This window comes from Ictidomys tridecemlineatus, chromosome 2 (genome assembly GCF_052094955.1).
Source record: "Ictidomys tridecemlineatus isolate mIctTri1 chromosome 2, mIctTri1.hap1, whole genome shotgun sequence".
Classification (NCBI taxonomy): Eukaryota; Metazoa; Chordata; class Mammalia; order Rodentia; family Sciuridae; genus Ictidomys; species Ictidomys tridecemlineatus.
In genome coordinates, this window is record NC_135478.1 from 12,928,084 (window position 1) to 12,953,608 (window position 25,525).

Genomic DNA, 25,525 nt, shown 5'->3' on the forward strand with positions numbered 1-25,525 from the left:
ACACGGGGGTGGGGCTGCAGGAACTGTCCAATCAGGAGCGCAGCTGGGAGAGGGCGGGAACCTTCCTCTTTTGAACAGCTTTCTCCCTGGGACGTGGTAGTGTGCCTAGCGTGTTCTGTGAGGAGAGAGAAGTGGCTCAGCCTCCTCGCTGTGACATCTCCGTTCTACAGGCTGAGGCGACCCCGGGAACCCTAGAAGGCGGGGAATGGTGAGTGTGGAGGGACCCAGGCCTCCGGCGGCAGCTGCGGCGACTGCGGTCGGAGTCCGGCCGGGCCCGGGTCCTGCGCGGCGCTTTGCGGGCCGGAGCCGTCCGTGGGCAGCGCGGCCCCGCAGCCCGCGTCTCCCCCTCTGCGGTGGCGGCGGAGGGTCGCGGGGAGACTCCCGCCGCGGGTGAGGCGGGGCCTGGGAGGGACGTGTGCGCGTCCCAGCCCCCCTGCTCCTCGGGTCCCCGGTTACTCCAAGTCTGCAAAACTGGGGAGGCCGGTTCCCAAATCCGCGACCGACCCTCAGCCCGGGGCTTGTGGGGGCAGGAGGCGGACAGAGCTGCAGACCCTTCTGCCGGGGCCCCCTGACTGGAAATGAGCGCCGCTGGACGTTGATTTAGAAAATGCGGATCGAGGGAGGCACAGCTGCATTTAAGAGAACCGCAGAGCAGGGAGCCCCGCTGTGAGGGCTGCAGACCCCTCAGTGGGTGGCAGAAAGGACTTCTCTTTCTAGAGGGGAGCAAGCGGGGTGCCAAGAAGGCGCTAGTGATGGAGGACGGGGGAGGTTGGGCACCCGGGAATCCGTAGGAATTTTCGGGAAGCAGGTTTATTGACTGCGGGGCCCAGAGAGGCCGTTGCCTAAAGCACTCTGTGGGCGGCAGAGTCTGGAGTTCTTGACTTTGTCCCTCTGAGAGGAGGGGTTTGAAGGTTTACAGGACAAATGCTTTTTTGTTCCATTTTTTGAGGCTAGAAGTTTTACAAATTTTTTTTTTCATTGGCAAACCTACAATTTCCAAAAAGAGGAAACTACCATCACAGTGCTCTTTGCTGCTATGCAGAAGTGTTTGGTTTTTGTTTGTTTTGTGGTTGTTTTTGTTGTTTTGTTTTTGCTGACATCCTGCATAAAAAGCTTTGTGAGAAGAATAGGAACTCATAAGTTATGTATATGGTGGGGGTTTCTGCTTAATTATGGTAAGGGGGTTTTCATGGTGGGAGGTCTCTGGCCTGCTTCCCTAGATTAGAGAAGAGTTCACCCTGCTGTCAGCCTTCTTTGTTACCAGGCTGTTGTTTGTTTGTTTTGATACTGTCATTGAACCCAGGGTCCTTAAGCACTGAGCCATATCCCCAGCAACAAACCTTCTTCTTCTTCTTCTTTTTTTTTTTTGTATTGGGGATTGAACCCAGGGGTGAGGTGCTTCGCCACTGAGCTGCATCCCCAGCCTTTTTCATTTTTATTTTGAGACAGGGTCTCACTAAGTTGCTGAGGTTGGCTTTGAACTTGAGATCCTCCTGACTCAGCCTCATGAGCCACTAAGATATAGCTTGCTTTTATTGATTACCTCTGGCCTTGATCTTTTTTTTTTTTTTTTTTTTTTAGTGTTCCTTTATTTTTGTGAAATTGTTTCTCTCTTTGTCCAAATTCTTGTTCTGTATAAATAGTGTTTTAAATTTGAAGTTGATTTTTTTATACTTGATATATAGAAAAATGATGAGTATTTGCATGTTTATGGTAAGGATTTTCAGGGTGGGAGGTGGCATGTGTGAACAGCCATTTTTAATTTGTTTCTTCTCAGTCTGAATGCCTATTGTTATTATTTCTTATGCTTTCTCTGTACCTATTGATATGACCATAGGATTTTGTTGTTTAGCTGGTTGAAGTGATCAATTACATGAGTTGACTTTTAAATGTTTAGTCATTCTTAAATTCTAGGCTAGGCAGGTACTATACCACTGAGCTAAGCTCTCTTCAGTTTCTTTTCACTGTATTTTAGAAGCAGTTTGTCTTCTCTCCCTCTAATCTGTAATGGGATTGAAACTCAGGGCACTCTCACTGAGCTACACTCCTTTCCTTTATTAATTTATTTTTGTTATTTCTTATAATGCTTATCTAGTTTTATATTTTGGCACTGTGGACCTCATGCATTATGAAGTAGTACTTTTGCACCTCTTACCCGGAAGACATTGTAATGATTGATATGCTTAAATGTTAGAATATGCCCAAAAGACAAGGTGGGCCTGGTTCTCCCTGTTTTTGAGTTTCTATTGTTTCAATTTGTGGAATACATAGAGCCTTATTTATATTGTTTATCTTTTCTCATGTGAGTTTTTCTGGATTGTTTCTTTCCAGAAATTGTTTGACTTCTTCCAAGTTCTTTTTCTGTGGCTTAAGAGAGTATCTTGCTCTTGTTTTGCAGGTCCAGTGTAATACATCACACTGTTGAGTTGAGGTCTTTCTTCTTTTCTAATATACACATTTATTGTTCTAAAGTTCTCCCTATGCACTGCTTTTTCTGTATCCCATAAGTAATATTAGCATGTTTGTTCAAGTTCACATAGTTTTGAAATACTTAAATTTCTTTGGTGTTCTTTCTTTCTATTCATATGCCATTGTTTGTTTGTGATGCTGGGGATTGAACCCAGGTACCTTGTACGTGTGAGGCAAGCACTTTACCAACTAAACTATATCCGCATCCCTTAGCCATTGCTGAATGGCTGAATTGATCTGATTACCAAATACATTGTTTTACATATATTTTGTGTGTGTTTGGAGTGAGGGCACTTTAAACATACTTCTATAATGATTTCTCAAAGTACTAGATTTCTTGAATTTATTTCTCATATATAAGAAGCATTTTGACTCCTGACCTGATGTCTTGATAGTTAAAACTGGGTTTGTTTTTTTTCTCATAAAGTGCACAAGGGTGGAGCACAGGGTGGATCTTGTTTTCTACCAGTCTGTCTGTATTTAAAGGGATTATTGATACAATGGGATTAATATACACCATATTTGTAACTAATTTCTGTTTTACTTTATGTGATCCCTGTTCCTACATCTTTTTGCTTCTCTCTAAAGAACTTTCCAAAAGGCATGATATGGAGATATACTGGTGAAACAGTCTCTGACTTCATCTTAGATGATTCTTTGTTCTCCTTGCTTCATTATGTCATGGAACACCTATAATGATGGCTTCATGTGACTTGTTATAATTGCAAATTACTCTATGGGTTTTTGTTTGGTTGGTTGGTTGCTTGCTTGCTTTTTTGTTTGGTGATACTGAAGATTGAATCTTTATCACAGTTAGATTCCACCCTTTTAAATTTTTTGTTTAGATTTAGGGTCTTGGTGCATTGCCAAGGCTGGGCTTGAACTTGTGATCCTTCTGCCTTAGCCTACTGACTCAGTGGGATTACAGGAGTGTATCACTTGCCCAGTGAATGTCTTTGTTGACTGAATTCAAATTCTGAGATTTCTCAGAAGTGGCTTTTCTCTCTCTCTCTCTCTCTCTCTCTCTCTCTCTCTTCTTTTTTTCAATTATTGAGCCCTGTTTCCCTTTTCTTTATTACTATGATGATGATGCTGCCAGGGAGTGAACCCAGGGGCGTTAAACCACTAAGCCACATCCCCAGCTCAGTTTCTTAAAGCCTTGCCAAGTTGCTGAAGCTGGCTTTGAATTTGCCATCCTCTTGCCTCAGCCTCCCAAATCGCTGGGATTACAGGCATGCACCAGTGTGTCTGGCTCTTTATTATTCCTTGATTGTTAGACATTAAATATGCCTAGAGGATTTGATAAGCTACGTTTTTTCCTCTGTTGTTTTTTCCTTTTTCAGTTTTTTTCAATTTTTGGTTTGGGGGATGATGCCAGAAGCCCTAAATCACTCAGCCATATGCCTTCCTATTTTTAAAAACTTATTAATTTTTTTTCTTTATTATTTTTGAGACAGGGTCTTGCTAAGAACAAGTTGCTGGGATTATATGCATGTGCCAATGGAGCAGGCAGGAACAATTTTTTGTTTTCTTAGGAAAAGCTTTTGTTATTGACATTTTGCAATTTTATAGGTCAGTGTATAGGTGACATCTTGGTGAAGTAAAATCTTTCTAAGAACACATACCACTTTCCCCCTTGTTTTATTGTGCTTTGACATTCTCCATCAAATCTTTATTGATTACCTATTAATCTACTGAGTTATCCCTAATGAATCTTATTTACTGTTTAATTCTAATGACTTACAGGAACCTGGTACAGGCTTCTGGTTGTGGGCCCTTAGTGCAATCCCAAAGTATGTATTAAATTCTCTAATGTTTTGCAAAAGAGGTTTCAAATTTGGTCTGATAGTCCAGTTCATTGGAGATTCATCACTCTTAGTGTATTTTGGGCGTTGATGAGATAGGCCACCTCTTCTCTTTTTTATTTTATTTTATTTTATTTTATTTATTTATTTATTTTTTTAAAGAGAGAGTGAGAGAGGAGAGAGAGAGATAGAGAGAGAGAATTTTTAATATTTACTTTTAGTTCTCGGCGGACACAACATCTTTGTTGGTATGTGGTGCTGAGGATCGAACCCGGGCTGCAAGCATGCGAGGCGAGCGCGCTACCGCTTGAGCCACATCCCCAGCCCTTTATTTTATTTTTATTTTTATTTTTTTTTAAAGAGAGAGGGAGAGAGAGAATTTTAATATTTATTTTTAGTATTTGGCAGACACAACATCTCTGTCTGTATGTGATGCTGAGGATCGAACCCAGGCCGCACGCATGCCAGGCGAGTGCGCTACCGCTTGAGCCACATCCCCAGCCCAGTTCTTCTCTTTTTTAAAATATTTTTTAGCTGTAGATGGATACAATATTTTTATTTATTTATTTTTAGGTGGTGCTGAGACTCAAATACTGTGCCTCATGTGTGCAAGGCAAGCATTCTACCACTGAGCCACAGCCTGAGATAGGCAACTTCTGACAAGCATATCAAACTATTCCAGTTAGAGGACCAGCAGGATTTAAACAGGCTGCATTTTGTTGGGATAACCTGCTTGGGAACCCCAAGCCCTTCCTTGCAGTTAAGCTGGTGAGGTTCATCCCGGCAGTAATTGCTAGATACCAACAAAGTTCAAAGTATATTCTCAAGCATTCCTAAGAATGTGCTGTCTCAGGACAGCAATTGTTATAAGCACTGTACATAGTTGGACTTTGTTGTGAGAAGTGCTTGAGACCTGTGTAGAAAGAGAATTGGAGAGACCTAGCAGTACCGCAAGTATTCCTGTTCTCTCTGGGAGGACATAGTATGATGTGAAATTCTCACAAGTGAATGAGGTCTCTAGTGCTGTGTGTCTCATTTTCCTCCTGGGAAAACCTGTGGGATATTTCAGGAGCCAGTGACCTTTGAGGATGTGGCTGTGAACTTCACCCTGGAGGAGTGGGCTCTACTGGATCCTTTCCAGAAGAAGCTCTTCAAAGATGTGATGCAGGAAACCTTCTGGAATCTGATCACTATAGGTAAAGGTGACATATGACATACTTTTCTCACTTAGTCAATCAGAGAACTGTTATTCAGTTATCAGTGCTGTTCCATGATTTGGAATATTCGAAGCCCACATTTTGATGACTGTATTGGCATGGTGACATTATACAACAGATCTGCTATACTCTTACAGTTTTTATATAATTTTGAAATGAATCATTATGATTTTTCTGGGTCTGTATTTTAGGAAAACAATGGAAAAATCAGGCCATTGATGATCACTACAATTCCAGGGGAAATCTAAGGTAATTTAACTCACAAGAGAAGGCAATGTTCCTCACAAATCTGGGAGTAACTTATTAAAAAAATCATAAAAATAAGGAAAAGATACACTCCAAGGTACAGAATGATTTATCTCCATTTGTTCACTTCAGTGCATACAGGTTGAACATGCATAATTGGAGAGCGCAAAACCCAAATGTTCCAGTACAGACACCCTCTGAAACAGTGCCTTGATGTCTTAAGTGATACTTTCTGGTAGTTTATTATATACAGACTGTTTTCCATACACAGTTTATTAAAAATGTATGAAATTACCTTCAAGTGGGACTCATTTTGAAAATATTTTACTGTGTATAGACAAATATCACAAAATCCCATCTGAATTTTTTCCCATGCATTTCACATAAGCAGTACTCAGTTGTATTTACAAGTGTAAGCATCTTCTGAGTTAACAAAATCGTAACTTGGCAGGATTATTTAGAAAGCTGATCTGGGCAGTGATGCACACCTCTAATCCCAGCCACTAGGGAGTCTGAGGGAGAAGGATCACAAGTGGGAGGCCAGCCTCAGCACTGTAGTGAGGCTCCAAGCAACTTACTAAGATGCTATCAAAAAGAAAGAAAGAAAACTTTAAAAGGACTGGAAGGTAGCTCAACAGTAAAGCTTACACAGCATAAAACCAATTCTTCTGCTAAATCATTAATATTACAAATACTTAGTAATGTGCTTTTCATTCTTTGCAGAAGTCAAGTGTTAGAGAGACTCTGTGAACAGAAAAAAGATGGTCAATGTGGAGAAATCCTCAGCCATATAATAGATTCTCTTGTTAACAAGAGAAGTTCTGGAGTAAAACCAAGTGAACACCATATGTGTAGAGAAGTCACCATTGCTGATCCATCCCTAGCCGTGCCCCTGACAGCTCATACTGGACACAAAGCACATGAGTATCAGGAACATGGAGAGAAGCCATATGAATATAAGGAAGATGAGAAAGCCTTGCATGATCCCCAACGTTTCCAGAAGCATGAAAGAACTCACACAGCAGAGAAACCCCATGTGTGTAAGCACTGTGGAAAAGCCTTCAGTTCTTCCAGCTACCTTAAAATCCATGAACGAATTCACAGTGGAGAGAGACCTTATGTGTGTAAGCAATGTGGAAAAGGCTTCAGTTCTTCTGGTGACATGAAAAGGCATGAACAAATTCACAGTGGAAAGAAACCCCATGTGTGTAAGCACTGTGGAAAAGCCTTTAGTTCTTCCAGCTACATTAAAATCCATGAGCAAATTCACAGTGCAGAGAAACCCTATGTGTGTAAGAAATGTGGAAAAAGCTTTAGTTCTTCTAGCCAAATGGAAACACATGAACAAATTCACAGTGAAGAGAAACACTATGTGTGTAAGCAATGTGGAAAAGGCTTTAGTACTTACAGGTATATGAAAAGACATGAACAAATTCACAATGGAGTGAAACCCTACACATGTAAACAATGTGGGAAAGGCTTTACTACTTCTAGATACATGAAAAGACATGTACTAATTCACAGTGGAGAGAAATCTCATGTATGCAAGAAATGTGGAAAAGGCTTTAGTACTTCTAAGTACTTGAAAATCCATGAACGAAATCACAGTGAAGAGAAACCCTATACATGTAAACAATGTGGGAAAGCTTTCAGGCATTCCAAAGCAATCAGAAGACATGAAAAAACTCACACTGGAGAAAAACCCTATGTATGTAAGCAGTGTGGAAGAGGCTTTAGTTCTTCTACCAATTTTAAAACACATGAACGAATTCATAGTGGAGAGAAACCCTATGTATGCAAGAAATGTGGAAAAGGCTTTAGTTCTTGCAACTCAATTAGAATACATGAACGAATTCACAGTGGAGAGAAACCCTATACATGTAAACAATGTGGGAAAGCTTTCAGTTATTACGGTTCAATCAGAAAACATGAAAAGTCTCAAGAACACTGGAGAAAAACCCTATGTATGTAAGCAATGTGGAAAAGCCTTTACTTCTTATAGCCATACCAAAACTCATGAATGAGTGGCTGGAGTTGTGGCTCAGTTGTGGAGCACTTTCCTAGCACATGTGAGGCACTGGGGTTTGATTCTTAGCACCACATATAAATAAATGAATAAAATAAAGGTCCACCAACATCTAAAAAATATTTTTTAAAAATACATGAGTAGGGGCTGGGGATGTGGCTCAAATGGTAGCGCGCTCGCCTGGCATGCGTGCGACCCGGGTTCGATCCTCAGCACCATATACAAACAAAGATGTTGTGCCCGCCGAGAACTAAAAAATAAATATTATATAATTCTCTCTCTCTCTCTCTCTCTCTCTTTAAAAAAAAAAAAAAAAAAACACATGAGTAAAATAACAGTGCCAAGAAACCTTATACATGTAAGCAATGTAGGAAAGCTTTTCAATTCCCCAGAACCCTTCAAATATATGAAATAATGCTCAATGGAGAAAAACCCTATGTATGCAAGAAACTTCTAGCTCTATTGGAACTTCCAGCTCTATTAGAATATATGAACAAATTCACAGTGGAGAGAAACCCTGTACATGTAAGCAATTTGGGAAAGCTTTCAGTCTTTACAGTTCAATCAGAAAACATGAAAAACCTCAAAAACACTGGAGAAAAACCCTATATATGTAACCAATGTGGGAAAGACTTTAAGCACATGAAAACATTCACAGTGAAGAGAAACCTTATACATGTAAATAATGTAGGAAAGCTTTTTATTTTCACAGATCCCTTCAAATACATGAAATAATGCATAATGAGAGAAATGTTGTGTTGTTAGCAATGTGGAAAAGGCTTCAGTTCATCTACCATATGAAGACTTTCAGAGTGAAGAGAAACCCTATACATGTACACAATCTGGTAAAGCTTTTCTTCATTCCTATTTAGTCAGAAGACATGAAATAAATCACACTGGAGAAAAATCCTATGTGTACATGCAATGTGACAAAGCCTATGGTGATTCCAGTCCCCTCAGACAACATCAGAGATTTCACAGTGCCATGAAACATGCATGTGAGCAGTGCAGGAAAGCCTTCAGTCATTCCTCCACCCTTAAAATACATGGAAGAATGCATACTGAAGAGAAACCCTGTGTGTGTAAAGAGTGCAAAGAAGCCTTCACTCCATCCAGGTACCTTCTCAAAATTCAAGGAACTCACACTTGAGAGAAACCCGTGAGTGTAAGCCATGTGAGAAAGTGTTCGTGTTCACAGTTCCTTTTGATACCATGAAAAAGATCATAGCGAGGAGGAACTTTAATGATGTCAGCAATGTGGGATAACCTTAATTTTAAGATTCTTTTAAGTACATAAAACACCACATGGAGAGTAACCCTGTATCAACAAAAGAAATGGGAAGTCTTTATTATCACATGAACTTGTGAGCAAACCTAATAAGCACCTGCAATAACTTGTATTTTTGCAGTGGAAGTTTTGACCCTTGTTGCCATCTTGGTTCACTGTGCCCATGTAAATGAGCACAGTATGCGGTGGAACCTGCAATAGAAGGAAGACCTGTGCAACATTCTCTCTTTGGTTCGTATGTAAGAAATCACAGTGAATGAAAAACCCTGTGAATGTCTGTAATCCCAGTGACTTGGGAGGCTGAGGTAGGAGGATTGCAATTTCAAATTCAGCCTCATCAATTTAGAGAGGTCCTAAGCAACTTAGTGGGACCCTGTCTTTAATAAAATGTAAAAAAAAAAAAAAAGGGCTGGGGATGTGCTAGATGGTTAAGTGCCCCTGGCTCAATTCATGGTACAAAAACAAAACACACCAAGAAAACCCTATGAATGTGAAAAATTCTTAGAAGAGTGATAACAGGTGTAACAGTTTCGGAGGCCTATGAAAATTCCTCATGTAGCAGAATTATGTACATGCAATTAATAGAAGAGCATGGTGCAAAATACTTTGATTTGGTGTCTCCAGAAAATGTACTACCAGGAGGCATGTCCCAAAAGTTATATTGTATTCACCAATAATTTATTCTCTTTTTTTTAAAAGAGAGAGAGATGAGATGAGAGAGAGAGAAAGAATTTTAATATTTATTTTTTAGTTTTCGGTAGACACAACATCTTTGTTTGTACGTGGTGCTAAGGATTGAACCCAGGCTGCACGAATGCCAAACGAGCGCGCTATCGCTTGAGCCACATCCCCAGCCCTAATAATTTATTCTTAAAGTAGATTCTCTGCACTGTGTTTCTGATTTGTATTCTTGAAAGTAAAGATTGAAGTGAAACACTTGTGCTGTCTGAATTTCCTAGGTAGTGTATTCTTAATCAAATCAAGTAGTGAGCCCTCTAACACTTTGAACCATGTTGGATCAAAAGCAAATTGAATTTTATTTCTAATATGTGATTAGTGTTAGTTTGTAGGTTGTTTTTCAATATTTGTGGCTAACAGGCCACTGAAGAATGAGTCTTTGTTCATTGTTGCCAACATCCTACTGACCTCACATGATAGGTTATGCATACACTCTTTTTATATATACACAGACAGATATGTGTACATGTATACATGTATGTTTCTCTTCAGGGGAAATATGACATTTTTGGAGGCTGAGGATGTGGCTCAAGCGGTAGCGAGCTCGCCTTGGCATGCGTGTGGCCCAGGTTTGATCCTCAGCACCACATACAAACAAAGATGTTGTGTCCGCTGATAACTAAAAGAAAAAAAAATGAATATTAAAAAAGAATTCTCTCTCTCACTCTCTCTTTAAAAAAAAAAAGAAAGAAATATGACATTTTTACATGGATTTTATATTTTTCAGAGTCTGGCATATTTTTCCATCTTATTGCTGCATCATAATTACACATAATGTTGAAATTAATTTTTCATATTGTACATGCCCATGATATAGCAATAGATGTATGTTTTCTTTAAGCCAGATTTCTGTGCATACTTTTTTTTTTAAGAGAAAGTGAGAGAGGAGAGAGAGAGAGAGAGAATTTTTAATATTTATTTTTCAGTTCTTGGCGGACACAACATCTTTGTTGGTATGTGGTGCTGAGGATCGAACCTGGGCCGCACGCATGCTAGGCAAGCACGCTACCACTTGAGCCACATCCCCAGGCCTATGGTTTTCATTATATTCCATGCTTGTATAATTATGTCAAAATGAATTCTAATGTTATGTACAACTAAAAAGAACCAATAAAATTTATAGAAAAAAATTTTTAAATATAGTAGTATTATATTATTTTAAAAATATAGTGTTATTATATTCTCTTGGAATAAGGCTCTTTCGTGCTTGCTTCAGCAGCACATATACTAAAATTGGAACGATACAGAGAAGATTAGCATGGCCCTTGCGCAAGGATGACATGCAAATTCGTGAAGCGTTCCATATTTTTAAATCAATCTCAGGGCTACAACCAGTGGCAGCAGGGTCAATTCTGGGATCAGAAGCCATGGAGTCAGCATTATCACCAAGGATATTATTGAATACCCAAATAAAACGAACTGATACATATTTCTCCAAAAAAAAAAAAAGGCTCTTTCTTTCTTTCTTTCTTTCTTTTTTTTTTGACAATGAGATTGGACCCAGGGGTGTATAACAACTGAACCACATCCCCAGCTATTTTTGTATTTTATTTAGAGATCATGTCTTGGCAAGTTGCTCGGAGCCTCTCTAAATTGCTAAGGCTGGCTTTGAACTTAAGGCAGTCCTGTCTCAGCCTCCCTCGCTGCTGGGATTGCAGGTATGCACCACTGTGCCCCACTTTGTAAGACCATTTTAAATGGGTTATTTACTTTGAGGCATGTGAGGGAGCCTCAGGAATATTGAGACTGGGGCCAGTTTGAGGTTGGGTTTTTTGTTTTGTTTTGTTTTTTGAGATCTATATTTAGTGTGCTTTGGATTTTTTATAGAAAAATATTTGGGTGGATAAATCTGGTGGGATGGTGGAGTCTAGGGAGTTTCACAGTGGTGAACAGAATATGCCAAACCCCAGACAGAGAGCACCTGGTGACAAACATCAACTGGGAAGATGAGAGTACCATGGAAGCAGAGGGAAAAGGCAAGAATTCATATTGGTATAGAGGGCCTGAGGCAGATTCATCCACACAGGCCCGACAGGACCAGGCCTGTGTCTCTTCTAATGGCTCCTATAACTCTATCACCACACATGAGCCCTGTGTATTCTTCTCCAAGGAAAGCCAGGAGGTCAGTTTCCTCTTGGATATTGGTGCCATCTTTTCTGTACTCACCTCTTACCCTGGACTTGTTTCCTTTAATACTGTGATGGTGCAAGGGGTGTATGAATAGTCTGTTACCCAAAAGTTTATTCCCCCTCTGAGTGGTGAGTGGATTAGGGTGATGTTTTCTCATGCATTGTGGATAGTCCCAGAGTGTCCTACCTTTGTATTAAGGAGAGATTTAATTTTAAGACTCCAGGCTCCCATCAAGATGGATTTAGGACATTTACATCTATTAGAATGCCACATAAACCTTCAAGTAGGGACAGTGAATCAAGGTTGGATGGGCAAAATGTGCAGGACCAATTAAAATGTTCTTAAAGAATCCCTCTGTCTTTCTGTATAAGAGACAATACCCCCTGGGACCCAGAGGCAGAAAGGGACTTATGAGAGATCATTCAGAACCTCAAAGGGCAGGGACTATTATTGGCCTGCAACAGCCCATGCAATACACCACCGTAGAAGTTCAGAAGCCAAATAGGGAATGCTGCCTAGTCCAGGGCCTTAGGATGATTAATGAAGCTGACATTCCCCTCCACCCTGTAGTTGCTAACACATGCCCTCTGTTATCTGAGATCCCAGCTGCTTGCTGCTTTTTTACTGTGTTAGATTTAAAGGATGCCGTTTTCTGTATACCTCCAGACTAAATCACAATATTTGTTTGCCTTCGAGGAACCAGATAGTGGATCTCCATTAACCTGGACAGTGTTGCCTCAGGGATTTAAACATAGCCTTCACTTGTTTGGGCAAACCCTAGCCAAGGACCTTGCAGAATTGAGAGAAAGGTCATCTGTGGTTGTTCTCCAATATGTAGACATCTTGTGTGCCAGGATGAATGTCAAAAGGCCACTACAGAACTGTTAAACCTTTTAGCAGAAAGTTTATAAGGTATTAAAAAGGAAAGCTCGATTGTGTCAACAACAGGTTCAATACTTAGGATTACAGTTGTCTTCGCGAATCTGCAAGCTAGGAAAGGAGAAAAGAACCCCCACAGGGCCATACCTCCATCCCACACGGTAAGGCCATGTAGAGGCTTCTTAGAGATAACTGGGCACTAAGGTTTTGGATTCCTGGGTATGGGGGATTAGCTAAATCTTTTTACAACCTCCTTAAAAAAAAAAAAAACCTGCACACCAAGGAACAACTGTCCTGATATGGGAACTGGGACACACTAAGCCTTGTAAGGTATTTAAAAAGGCCTTACTAAAGCCCCTGCCCTCAGGTTATCTACATAGCAAAAAAATTTAACCTGTTTGTCACTGAATGAGGAGGAGTGGTCTGGGAATAATTAGTCTCCCAAAAGAATGGAACAGCTCAACAGCCAGTGGCATAGCTCAGTAAAGCATTTGACATAGAGTCTTAGAGATGGCCCCTCTGCTTGGGAGTGGTATCAGCAGTTGCCCTGCTAATCCATGACACAATCAAAATCATCCTGAGAAGACACTTCATTGTCTATACCTCTCATGCTCTCTCAGGGATTTTAAATACAAAAGGCAGGTTATGTCTCTCAGATAGTCATCTCTGAAATAACAGGCTTTCCTTCTACAAGGACCGGTAACTCAAAAAGGACTTGCTCTAATCGAAAATTAGCCATTTTCCTCCCAGAAACACTAGAGGGAAATCCTGATCATGACTGCTAACAAGTCCTAGCTGTAAAGTACTCAGCTAGAGGAGACCTTCAACACCTTCCACTGTCTAATCCAGATCTCGCCATGTAAAGAGATAGGAGTTCCTTTATGGAGAACAAAGAGAACCCAAGCCTGTTTGTGCCATGGTGACTTTACATAATACTTTGGTGGCACAATCTTTGTCCCTGGACACAATGGCACAGCCTGCTGAATTAATTGCCCTAAAGAGAGCATTCAAGCTAAGAAATAATGGAGAGTTAATATTTACACTACTCTAAATATGCCTACCTAATGCTGCATGCATATGTAGCAATTTGGAAAGAGAGTATTCCAGATACCTGGAAAAAAAAAAAAAAGAACAGATCTTAAAACTATTAGAAGCTTTTTATACACCTAAAAAGGTAGCAGTAACCCACTGCCAAGAATATCAAAAGGGAACAGATGAGATATCAAAGTGCAATAGACAAACAGATTAAGAGGCCAAAGTGGCTGCAACAGGGCTTTGCACCAACCAACAACCTTAGCCCCTCTACTATGGACAGGCCCTCCCTAGAGTTAAGACCTCCATATAGCTAGGAGGAGACATTCTCTTAGCTTCTGGGTGAATTGGAAGATAATAAACTTTACTTACCCACTAACTCTCAATGGAAAGTTTAAACACACCGTACATCAATTTTTCATTTGGGAAAAGAATACACTCTCAAACTAACTCAGAGATATTTGAGGGAAACAAAATACGAAGGACAATTCATCAAGAAGTCAAAGTCTGTGAGATATGCCAGAGAAATAACCCACTTAAGTCCACCAAAAAACTTCCAGGATTACAAAAGACAAGACAATTTCCTGGGGAGGACTGGCAACTTGATTTTAACCACAACCTAAGAGCAGTGGATTCCAGTATTTATTGGTTATGGTAGATACTTTGCTGGATGGACGGAGGCTTACCCCTCCCAACATGAACAGACAGAAGAAGTAGAAAAAGCCTTATTACAGGAAATAATTCCCCAATTAGGAATGCCTCACAGCCTCCCATGTGACAATGTAGCAGCTGTCACTCAGGTAATATCCAAAACCATAGGAATAAAATACATCATCTCCACTGTATATGCAGACCTCAGTGCTCTGGAAGGATAGAAAAGGCTAATTATATCTTAAAGAGACATCTAAAACAAGTCACTCAAGAAATCCACGGTACATGGCCCAAGGTGTAAGCAAAGATAACCAACGTGGTTTTGGCACCATTCTGAAAACACAACCAGGACGGAAGCAGACCTCTACTGGATCCACAAGCTTTCCTTTATTCCACAGTGGAGTTGGTCAGTAAGGCAACAGTGGGGGCTCATTCTGGGTGGAAAAGGGCTGCTAGTTACACAAGGAGTCTGAGCTTTAGGGGTTACAGTGAGGATGGCTTAATCATTGAACACTAAAGTAGACATGTTGGTTTAAACAGTCAGAAAAGAAGTAAAAAGCCTGAAACTCATTGACACTGGGAAAAGCTCAGGACTTGGTGTTCTCTGTTTATCCTCTGCCTCGGGACCCATTGTTACCCAGACCTTCACTATTTGCTCTTCTCCTTCCAGGATTCATCAGCCATAAGAAAGGGTAACAGTCCAGGACCCAGCATTTCAGTATCCATCTCCTTCCTTGGGGACCCAATGTGGCTGGGAAGGAACGATTGTTTGCTTTTGGTGGAGATGCTGGGAAAGAACCCAGGAAGGGATGGAAGTTTGCTTTCTTTCCCTCTTAACCAGGGTCCAAGGTTAGTTGGAAAGGATTTACTGGGAAAAGATTAATGATTGCCTTCCTCCTCCCTCTTCCTCTGGGTCAGACAGTTTTTTGGGGGTTGCATTTTCCATATCCTTCATTCCAGACTCTGAAAAGGGAGAATGAACTGGGGTGACCATATCAGATCTAGCTGCTTCCTGCTGAGAAGCCTTGAAGTAGTGAAACCCCTCCTTTCAGAGCTCTGGAGGAGGACATGGAGAATCCAGGCATTTGAGGCTGAAGAGGGAGGATCCTTGAGGTCATTGTAAGTGAAGTCTTCCTTGTGTGGTTTCAGAAAGTCAGGCTGTGACTCAGGAGAAGTATGTCCTGGTGGCAGTTTGAGCTGACAGGTTACCTCGTTAAGAAACTGCTTCTGTACAAAGTTTACAATAGGGGGGAAATGTGAAAGCCAAGGAATTAATTATTTTGTTAGTAATGCTAGGGAAAATTTTTCGGGTGTCAAAACAGGAAATATTCTTAAATGCCAGGAATCATACACCTAAAATATATAGCAAGTGAAATAGTCGGGAACTCATTTTCCTTAATCAAGGCCATCCTGCCACGATCAAATTTAGGGTGCACTCTCTATGATCTCAAGATTCTGGGTCCTCTGATGCAAAGCAAGCATGATTAACGTTGGAGCCAGTTACCTGAGGTTTTAATTGTCTCCATCCTGCTTGACAGACCATGCAAAACAAGAACAGAGATAAAATTAACAGTATAGTTATAGCTAGTAACCCAGCTACATGTGGACAAAAGTATTTAAAAGGGTTAAGTGAAGAAATCCCTTCAGCTAAACTGGGATCAATTTCCATTAGGTAATTACATACATTTTGCCATTGAATCTTACTATCATTATATGGAATTCTGGTGACACAAAATTGGGTAATGTTAAAATGACATTGGAGTCTTTGAGCCCATTGTAAATTTTGTATTTGTTCTCCTAGCCATATAAAAAAATCTTTTTTTTTTCAGAAGTTTTTTTTTTTTTTTTTTTTTTTAAAGAGAGAGTGAGAGAGAGAGGGGGACAGAGAGAGAGAATTTTAACATTTATTTATTTTTTCTTAGTTCTCGGCGGACACAACATCTTTGTTGGTATGTGGTGCTGCTGAGGATCGAACCCGGGCCGCACGCATGCTAGGCGAGCGTGCTACCGCTTGAGCCACATCCCCAGCCCCTAAAAGAATCTTTTAATTGTTGAATTTTGCTCAAAATTTTCTGAGCAATATGTACTTGAGTTTGGCAGGTCTCAGTAAATTTCTTTTGAAATTGTGGAAGGTGAGCTGGGGATGTGGCTCAAGCGGTAGCGTGCTAGCCTGGCATGCGTGCGGCCCAGGTTCGATCCTCAACACCACATACAAAAACAAAAGATGTTGTGTCCGCCGAAAACTAAAAAAATAAATAAATATTAAAATTTCAAAAAAAAAATTTGAAATTGTGGAAGGTAGATGGCAGAAACAATTATCCCAACCAAGATAACAGTGCAAGCTATTGGCCAAGCTATTGTTTAGCACTTGTCCAGCGATCCAGGTGGCTCCTGGCCTTTGGGGAATCATAACAGTTTATCATGGACTGTGCAATATAGTCCAATTGAAATATTATAACATACAGTTGTCACATTTAACATGTATGTTTTGTGAGTCATTATTTTGTATTAAATAGGTCCAGACAATAAAACATAGGGATCTAATACTTACACTGTGAGATTGAATGCTTTATGAAAATAAATATTAAGATGGGTAACTTTTTCAAACTGATTATATTGAAAATTACCATTCCAATCTGGGAAGGCTCCTGAGTCAGACCTGCCCTCCCTCCGTATTCCAGGCTGTTCTGGAGCCATGCTAACCCTGTCTCTTACCATCCCTGATTGGTTTACATAGAAACAGCATTCGTTCATGATCAGTTTTGTAGGACAACAGATGCCAGGAGTCCATTTGATTTTGTAAAGTCAGTACAAAATTGGTGTCCTGTTCCATATCTGCAATGTCCTGTGCTATTTTTATAGTGAATAGAGGTTTCTAATCCCGTTCCTCCTGTGCCAATCCTGGTGGATGTTCTTAGCCCTATGAGTAAGCAAATAGCTTCGTGGGGCTCTCCTACATCTGGTGTATGCTGTTATTGGAATGGTAGGCTTTGGTTTTTGGGGAAAGTGTCAGTTTGAGGAGTAAGGAAGATTAAGGTACAGAGGCCAGTTTAATTTTGGTAAGCAGGGGCAAATAGGGGCCTCACAAAGGAAAAAAAATAATTTGGGGGGCATCAGGGTTGACACAAGTGTAGTTCTTAAGTTCCATTAAAGAACCATTGTATTTCTTTTTCAATGCCCAGATATGATTGTATGTTGGTTATAACTGTTTTTCTAGGTTTCTCTCTGTTGTTAAGAGTCAGCTGAGTTCCCATAGGGGTCACTCTTGGGGAACTTGAGAGCAGCTTTATAGCTCTTTTAGTGCCATCTTCTAGGATGGGTCAGGGTCTCCTTGATGAGGTGGCTTTTCTTGGAGGCATCTGGGATGTCTCCCTTTTCCAATGACCCTCCTCTTTTGCAGTATGTGTGCACTAATCAGCTTTCTTTCTCCAGTGGTCTCATTATCTCCCTGACTGGGAGCTCATGTAGCCCAGATTTGCAAAGCCCTTAGAAAAGTCCCCTTATTGCCTATTGTCAGGCTGACTCAGAGGACAAGAGCTGAATATTGGTGCTTTTGTACCTTTTATTCCTAGCCTTAATTTTTAAACCTTGATTGTAAACATCCAGCAAGTCTGTCTGTCTGTCCATCTATCCATCCATCCATCAATCTATAACATAGTTACACATAAACTTGTTGAAATTTGCCCTTTAGTTACACACACCTCCTGTCACTTAATCAGGCCCTCTTGTGGTTTTTTCATCATACAGATACTTTTTTACACAGAAATATTTTTTTCTTTTTCCTTCTAGGAAAGATATTTCCACCTAGAACTTCTAATATCTCTTTCCTGTCTGTTCCCCTTTTCTTAATTAACTGAAATAGAAAATGCCATCAAAATCCTACCAACCAAGAAAAACCCAGGACTAGATGGATTGTCAGCCAAGTTCTACTTACTTTCAAAGAATTAACACCAATACTCCTCAAAGTATTCCATGAAATAGAAAAGGAGGGAACCCTTCCCAACTTATTCTATGAGGCTAATATCACCCTGATTCCAAAACTAGACAAAGACAGATGGAGGAATGAAAACTTCAGACCAGTATCCCTGATGAACATAGATGCAAAAATTCTCAATAAAATTCTGGCAAATTGCATACAAAAACATATTAAAAAGATAGTGCACCACAATCAAGGTGGGGTTCATCCCCGGGATGCAGGCTTGGCTCAACATATGGAAATCAATAAATGTACTTCATCATATTAATAGACCTAAGAATCATATGATCATCTCAATGAATGCAGCAAAAGCATTTGACAAAATACAGCACACATTCATGTTCAAAACATCCCTAAAAAAATTAGGGATAGTATGAACATACCTCAATATGATAAAAGCTATATGTTAAACCCAAGGCCATCATCATTCTAAATGGAGAAAAATTGAAAGCATTCCCTCTAAAAACTGGAACAAGACAGGATGTCCTCTTTCACCATTTCTATTCAACAACATCCTTTTTAAAAAAATTTTAATTTTATATTTTTAGTTGTTGATATGTGGTGCTGAGAATCGAACCCAGTGCCTCACACATGCTAGGTAAGTGTGCTACTGCTGAGCCACAGCCCCATCCCCCATCCTTGAAACTCTAGCCAGAGCAATTAGACAAAAGAAAGAAATTAAAGGGATACAAATAGGTAAACAAGAATTCAAACCATCACTATTTGCTGATGACATGATTCTACATCTAGAAGATCCAAATAATTTCACCAGAAAAATTTTAGAACCAATAAATGAATTTAGCAAAGTTAGCAGCATATAAAATCGACACCCATAAATCAAAACACATTTCTATACACTGGCATTGAATCCACTGAAAAATAAATTAGGAAAACTACCCCTTCAGAATGCCTCAAAAAACAAACAAACAGATAAAAAAAAACCCTGGAAATCAATCTAACAAAAGAGGTGAAAGATCTCTACAATGAAACTACAGAACACTAAAGAAAGAAATTGAAGAAAACCTCAGAAAATGGAAAGATTTCCCATGCTCCTGGATAGGCAGAATTAAAATTGTCAAAATGCCCATACCACCAAAAAAGAGTTATACAGATTGAATGCAAATCCCATTAAAATCCCAATGATATTCTTTGCAAATTTATTTGGAAAAATAAGAGACCCAGAATAGCCAAAGCAATCCTTAGCAAGAAAAGTGAAGCAGGAGGCATCACAGTACCAGACCTTATACAATACTACAGAACTATAGTAACAAAAACGACATGGTATTGGCACCAAAATAGACTTGTAGACCAATGATACAGAATAGAGGACACAGAGACAAACCCACATAAATTTTGGTTATCTCATACTAGACAAGAGTGCCAGAATCACTCACTGGAGAAAAGATAGCCTATTCAACAAATGGTGCTGGCAAAACCGGAAACCCATATGTAGCAAATGAAATTAAACCTCTATCTCTCACCGTACACAAAAATAAACTCAAAGTGGATCAAAGACTTAGGCACTAGAACAGAGACCCTGCACCTAATAGAAGAAAAAATAGGCCCAAATCTTCCCCATGTCTGCCTAGGATCTGACTTCTTTAACAAGACTCCTAAAGTGCAAGAAGTAAAATCAAGAATCAATAAATGGAATGGATTCAAATTAAAAATCTTCTTATCAGGGACTGGGGTTATGGCTCATGGTAGAGCACTTGTCTCACATGCATGAGGCACTGGGTTCGATCCTTCCTCAGCACCACATTAAAACAAATAAATAAAATAAAGATATTGTGTTCATCTACAACTAAAAAAATATTTTAAAAAGCTTCTTCTTAGCAAATGAAACAATTAATAACAGGAGGAGAGAGCCACAGATTGCGAGAAAATCTTTACCTCATGTACCTCTGATGAAGCATTAATCTCTAGGACATATAAAGAACTCAAAAAACTTAACACCACAAAACCCCAAATAACCCAATCAATAAATGGGCTAAGGAACTGAACAGAAGAAGAACTACAATTGATCAACAAATATATGAAAAAGTGTTCAACATCTCAAGCAATTAGAGAAATGCAAATCAAAACTACTCTTAAGATCTCATCTCACTCCCATCAGAATGGCAATCATCAAGAATACAGGCAACAATAAATGTTGGCGAGGATTGGGGTGGGAAGGTTCACTCATACATTGCTGGTGGGACGGCAAATTGTGCAACCACTATGGAAAGCAGTATGGAGATTCCTCAGAAAACTTGGAATGGAACCACCATTTGACCCAGATCTCACTCCACGGTCTATACCCAAAGGATTTAAAATCAGTATACTACTATGATGCAGTCACATCAATGTTTATACCAGCTTAATTCACAATAGCTAAACTATGGAATTAACCTAGGTGTCCTTCAATAGATGAATGGTTAAAGAAAATGTGGTGTGTATATTCAATGGAATATTAAGCAACTTTAAAGAAGAATGAAATTATGGCATTTGCCAGCAAATGGATAGAGTTGGAAAATATGCTAAAAGAAATAAACCAATCTCCAAAAACAAAGACCAAATGTTTTCTGTAATATGCGGTTACTAATTTACAACAAAGGGGGGGCACTGCCAAAGAAAAGAGTGACCTTAGATTAGGTGGAGTGAAGTGAAGGAGGGGTGGAGAAGGGATGAGGGGATAGGAAGGATAGTAGAATGGAACCGACATTATTACCTTATGTATATATATGACTGCATGGACCAATGTGATTCTACAACATGTGCACTCAAAAAATGAGAAATTATAGGGCTGGGGTTGTAGCTCAGTGGCAGAGCACTTGCCTAGCATGTGTGAGGCACTGGGTTCAATCCTTAGCACCACATAAAAATAAATAAAAAAAATAAATGTATGTGTCCATCTACAACAAAATCTTTTAAAAAATGAGAAATTATATCCCTTCTATCAAAGTGCATAAATGCATTCTACTGTCATGTATGGCTAATTAAAACATAAATTAAAAAATTAAAAATGAATGAATGAGTACCTAAAAAAGAAAAAATAAATATCTAAATTTAGACAAATTACTCCATTTTTTTGTTTTTTTAATTTTTTTTAATTGTTGATAAACCTTTATTTTATTTATTTATACATGGTGCTGAGAATTGAACCCAGTGCCTCACACATGCTGGGCTAGCGCTCTACCACTGAGCCATAACCCCATCCCCCAAATTACTCTATTTTAAGAAGAAAAAACACTTTATGTTATTCACTATATTCTAATTGAAGCATAGTTGAAACTTTTGGACCCCTTGTACATAGAATCACATCTGATTATTTACAAATTTGTGAAAACACAAATAATGCTCAAGAATATCACCCCACAGAGTTCATGAAGTTAAGAGTATTGAAAGTTAACATTTTAACTTTGTAAATTAATCACATGCCTCTAATAAACACATTGATGAAGATTAATGTTATTGATATTAAATCTAATTTATATATTAATTATAAGAACCAATGTATCAGACAGGTGTATCAAAAAGCATTTATTTTTTTCCATGTTGAACAAAGACCTTAGAAACAATGGATTTATACATCTACATTTTATCAATTTGACACTTAGAAAAACCAGTGAGTTCGTAGCTGTAAAGACACCATTCACTCTTATCTGTCTGCCCAGTGTAAACTGAACACTTCAAATTACGTGAATCAAAGGCACTCGGATCCACATTTTTAAATTTTAATTTATGAGCGCTCAAGTTTGATACACACACGTAGACCGGACAACACACTGGTACACACACATACACAAACAAACAAAGGCCGTGTAGCTTTTAAAAACCTATTCGATTGAGAGCTGACCCTTGCAAACAAGCCTCTGAAGAAAGCAGAGTGTGAAAAACCTCTATAGTTGGATACAATAGGACTAATCAGTAAATATATATTAACCTAGGCTTGTAGGATCAAATCATGAGCTCCAAAAAATACACATTACAAAAAAGGAATCCTAGAAAAAAATGACATGGCTCTTAATTATTTAGTAAAGCCGCATGAGAAGGAGGGAGGGAGAGAGATAGAGAGAGAGAGAGAGAACCCTGAAATAATTTTTCTCCCTGTGCTGAAGTCAGGATATCTGGCCAAGGGAAATTTCTGTTTAGAGCAAAAGCATCAAGCCTAGGGCTTTTTAAAAAATATTGATTTTTTTTAGTTGTAGGTGGACACAATACTTTTACTTTATTTTTATGTGGTGCTAAGATCCAACCCAGTGACTCATGTAAGGCCAGCGCTGTACCAGAGCCACAAGCCCAACCCCAATGCCTGGGGCTTTTTAACCATTTTTTTCCCCCAGTTGGTAGTCAAGCCAGGTTCAGATTAGGTTTCCACAAAGATAAAAGTGATCAGTAACCTTTTTTTCCTGGTCCTTCTTTATTATTTTACACAGGTCCACTGAAATGAACTCTTTTCTTGTTTGAGTCAACAGCATGCCACTAGGGTGCATGACTGGTGGACATGAGGATTGTTCCCCTTTCCCAGCACTTCTGGGCTACCTTGGGGGGAATCTCCCTTACAAGGAAGTAACTGGACAGAATTACAGTCTTTAATTGTTAGAACTGAAGAAAGAGAAACACAGAACAAGCTGCGACTCATGCCAATATTAAATTATAGCCTATAAATGAAACTTTATCACAACCAGGTCATGGAAAAACTTTCACTTTCCAACAAGCCAGCCTTCAGATTTATAGCTGTCAAATCACATTTAAGCCCATCTACTCCATGCTTCCCAACATCAGTGCAAACATGTCAAAGGTCTAAGAATGGTGACTGTAGATTTGGGATGGGTATTTGTAGCTTAAACCCACCACAGGGCATCTAAACCAAGAAGCCCCAATCTGTTGAGAACAATGTAGCCACACCTGACAAATGGCCTAATGCTACCTGGGAATTAGGATGGACTCCCGAGTCAACACATAGTGATTTTACAGGCCAACAATTGCTTTGAGACTCATTGGTTCTCTAGTCCTGAAATTAGGTGGCCAGCACCCCAAAGGGACACAATGGATGTGTGGGAAAAAATTATAGCACAGGTTTCCCCCAGGATGGAGAGAAAGATGGACTATTGGGTACCCCTGGAGGCAAGGGAGATGGACACCAAGTACAGGACAGCCAGCAAACCTCTGCAGTCTCCTACGCGGGTGGGTCCGATCTGGTTTTTGTTGCTATGATCCTCAGCTTCACGGTTACTCCACAAACTGGCTTAGAGGTTGGACTGTGGCACCTGGAAACCCTATACTCACACTGCCCTATACCAGGTTGAGTATTTCTCTTTCTTAACACAGAAGTAGCCCTCATGAGGAAAGCCATCTGACAAAAGCAGATGGCTTTAGAAGTCCTCACTGCAGCCCAAGGTGGCCCTTGTGCCATGATTGAACTGATGCTGTGTTTACACTTCTGACAACTCTGGCAATGTAAGTCACTTCCTAAAGATCTAGGTTCCCAGGCTGAGGCCACCAGCCCTGTCATGGGAACAACTTCTTCCTTCTGGTCCTCTGGTGTCCCCTGGTGGAAGACATTCTCAAGTTCTGTTGTCCTCTCCATACCCATCGGCGGGTTCGCATGCTGCGACATTTTTTTGTTGTACTGATCTTATGCCAATAAAGCCAGATTTAAAATTAGGTAGTCAGTGAAGTTAGGTAAATCAGGTCTAATATCGAGTGAAATCTAAAATGGAGGCCATGCTGAGAATGACTCAGGGAAAACAGGACAACTCATGGAATGTTAATGAAGTCCCAAAAAGGCCCTAGGCCAAAGTCCACCTCAAAGAAATGTTAATGGAGCCCAGGAAACAACCCCCAACAGATTTGGAGATAGCCCATCCCAGAGAAGTGATAAGCCCATCCCAAAAGTCCTTCCTGCCCATTTGGCCCACCTGTGTCCTAACCCTTCCAACCTACATTCCATCACCAAAACTACAAAAAGGGGAAACATCCGCACTTCCATGGATTCCACCTCTTGGGTCCCCTTCTTCCTTCAGGAGAAGTCTTTTCTGCTGTCCTTTAATAAACTTCTAATTTCTACTCTGACCTTGCCTCGCGTGCTTCTTTGGTGTTATTCTTCAACATTGGGGAAGCAAGGACTCGTCACCGGTCAACAGTGGTAACACCAGTGCTCACGTCTTCTTGTTTCTCTGGCGGATCACCCGCCTCTCAATGACTTTACAACCTGTTGCTTCCAAACCAGTCTTTTCTTGTGGACCCCTCGACCAACCCCATTCCTGAAAGGGAAGCTCAAGCTGCTGCCCCACATCATTCCCTCTCAGCTCAGAGGCCAGAGCTGTCATGGGCACTTTTCCCTCACAGCAGCAAGGGTTCCCTAAAATTAGACGTGGGGGTGAAGCAAGAACAAAGGGCAGGGAGCTAGTGTAGACAGCCCGTCCTCAGGTCAGGTGGGGAAGATGGAAGCTGGTTCAAAGGAAATGGAATGTTAATACCCTCAAGGCACTTCGGACTCACCTGTGGCTAAGACCGCCTGGGGAGGGGGTCATTCCTCCCACCAGGGAATTGTTAATGAGTAATCTCTGTGGCTCTTCCTGCTTTTCTGGGCAGACAATGGAAAATAGGGAGAGGTTCCCCTGGATCATGCCCTTCTATCCCACATTGGCAGGATAGGAGGAGGGGGTATGAGAAGTTAGAAACTTGGAAAATCTAAAGAACAAGATTCCACACGCTGGGCTGGGGATGTGGCTCAACCCGTAGCGCGCTCGCCTGGCATGCTTGCGACCCGGGTTCGATCCTCAGCACCACATACCAACAAAGATGTTGTGTCCGCCAAAAACTAAGAAGCAAATATTAAAAATTCTCTCTCTCACTCTCTCTTAAAAAAAAAAAGAAAAAGAAAAAAGATTCCACACCTTGGTGGACACCAGTATGGATTGCTTTCTCCCTTAGGAGGACTCTGTCTCTGTTCTATTCTAAGTTTTATTTAAAGGATAGAACAGAGTCAGAGTCCTCCCAAGGGAGAAAGCAATCCATACTGGTGTTCATTATTTCACTCATGGGGAAACAGGACTTGGACATCAATGAATGGTATCAATA

General features: G+C 40.2%; 1 protein-coding gene and 1 non-coding gene across 3 annotated transcripts; both read left to right on the forward strand.

Moving 5' to 3' along the window:
* Nucleotides 1-1,572: 1,572 nt before the first annotated feature.
* On the forward strand, nucleotides 1,573-11,106 carry LOC110598892 (uncharacterized). Of its 2 annotated transcripts, XM_078037731.1 has the most exons (3): nucleotides 1,573-5,470; nucleotides 5,683-5,740; nucleotides 6,461-11,106. In XM_078037731.1, the coding sequence occupies exons 1-3, from the start codon at nucleotides 5,437-5,439 to the stop codon at nucleotides 7,707-7,709; spliced, it is 1,341 nt and encodes a 446-aa protein (XP_077893857.1). In that variant the 5' UTR covers nucleotides 1,573-5,436; the 3' UTR covers nucleotides 7,710-11,106. The 2 variants fall into 2 exon arrangements, with proteins under 2 accessions (XP_077893857.1, XP_077893858.1); XM_078037732.1 differs by lacking the exon at nucleotides 5,683-5,740.
* On the forward strand, nucleotides 10,993-11,099 carry LOC144375542 (U6 spliceosomal RNA). The gene has a single exon (XR_013435609.1). It is a non-coding gene; the product is annotated as a U6 spliceosomal RNA (small nuclear RNA).
* Nucleotides 11,107-25,525: the final 14,419 nt, after the last annotated feature.

What these genes read in the sequence shown, in the direction of transcription:
- LOC110598892 (XM_078037731.1), top strand. Translation starts at nt 5,437, where the DNA reads ATGCAGGAAACCTTCTGGAATCTGATCACTATAG. An exon ending in CTGGAATCTGATCACTATAG is followed by an intron (nt 5,471 to 5,682) that starts GTAAAGGTGACA and finishes TCTGTATTTTAG; the next exon opens with GAAAACAATGGAAAAATCAG. An exon ending in AATTCCAGGGGAAATCTAAG is followed by an intron (nt 5,741 to 6,460) that starts GTAATTTAACTC and finishes CATTCTTTGCAG; the next exon opens with AAGTCAAGTGTTAGAGAGAC.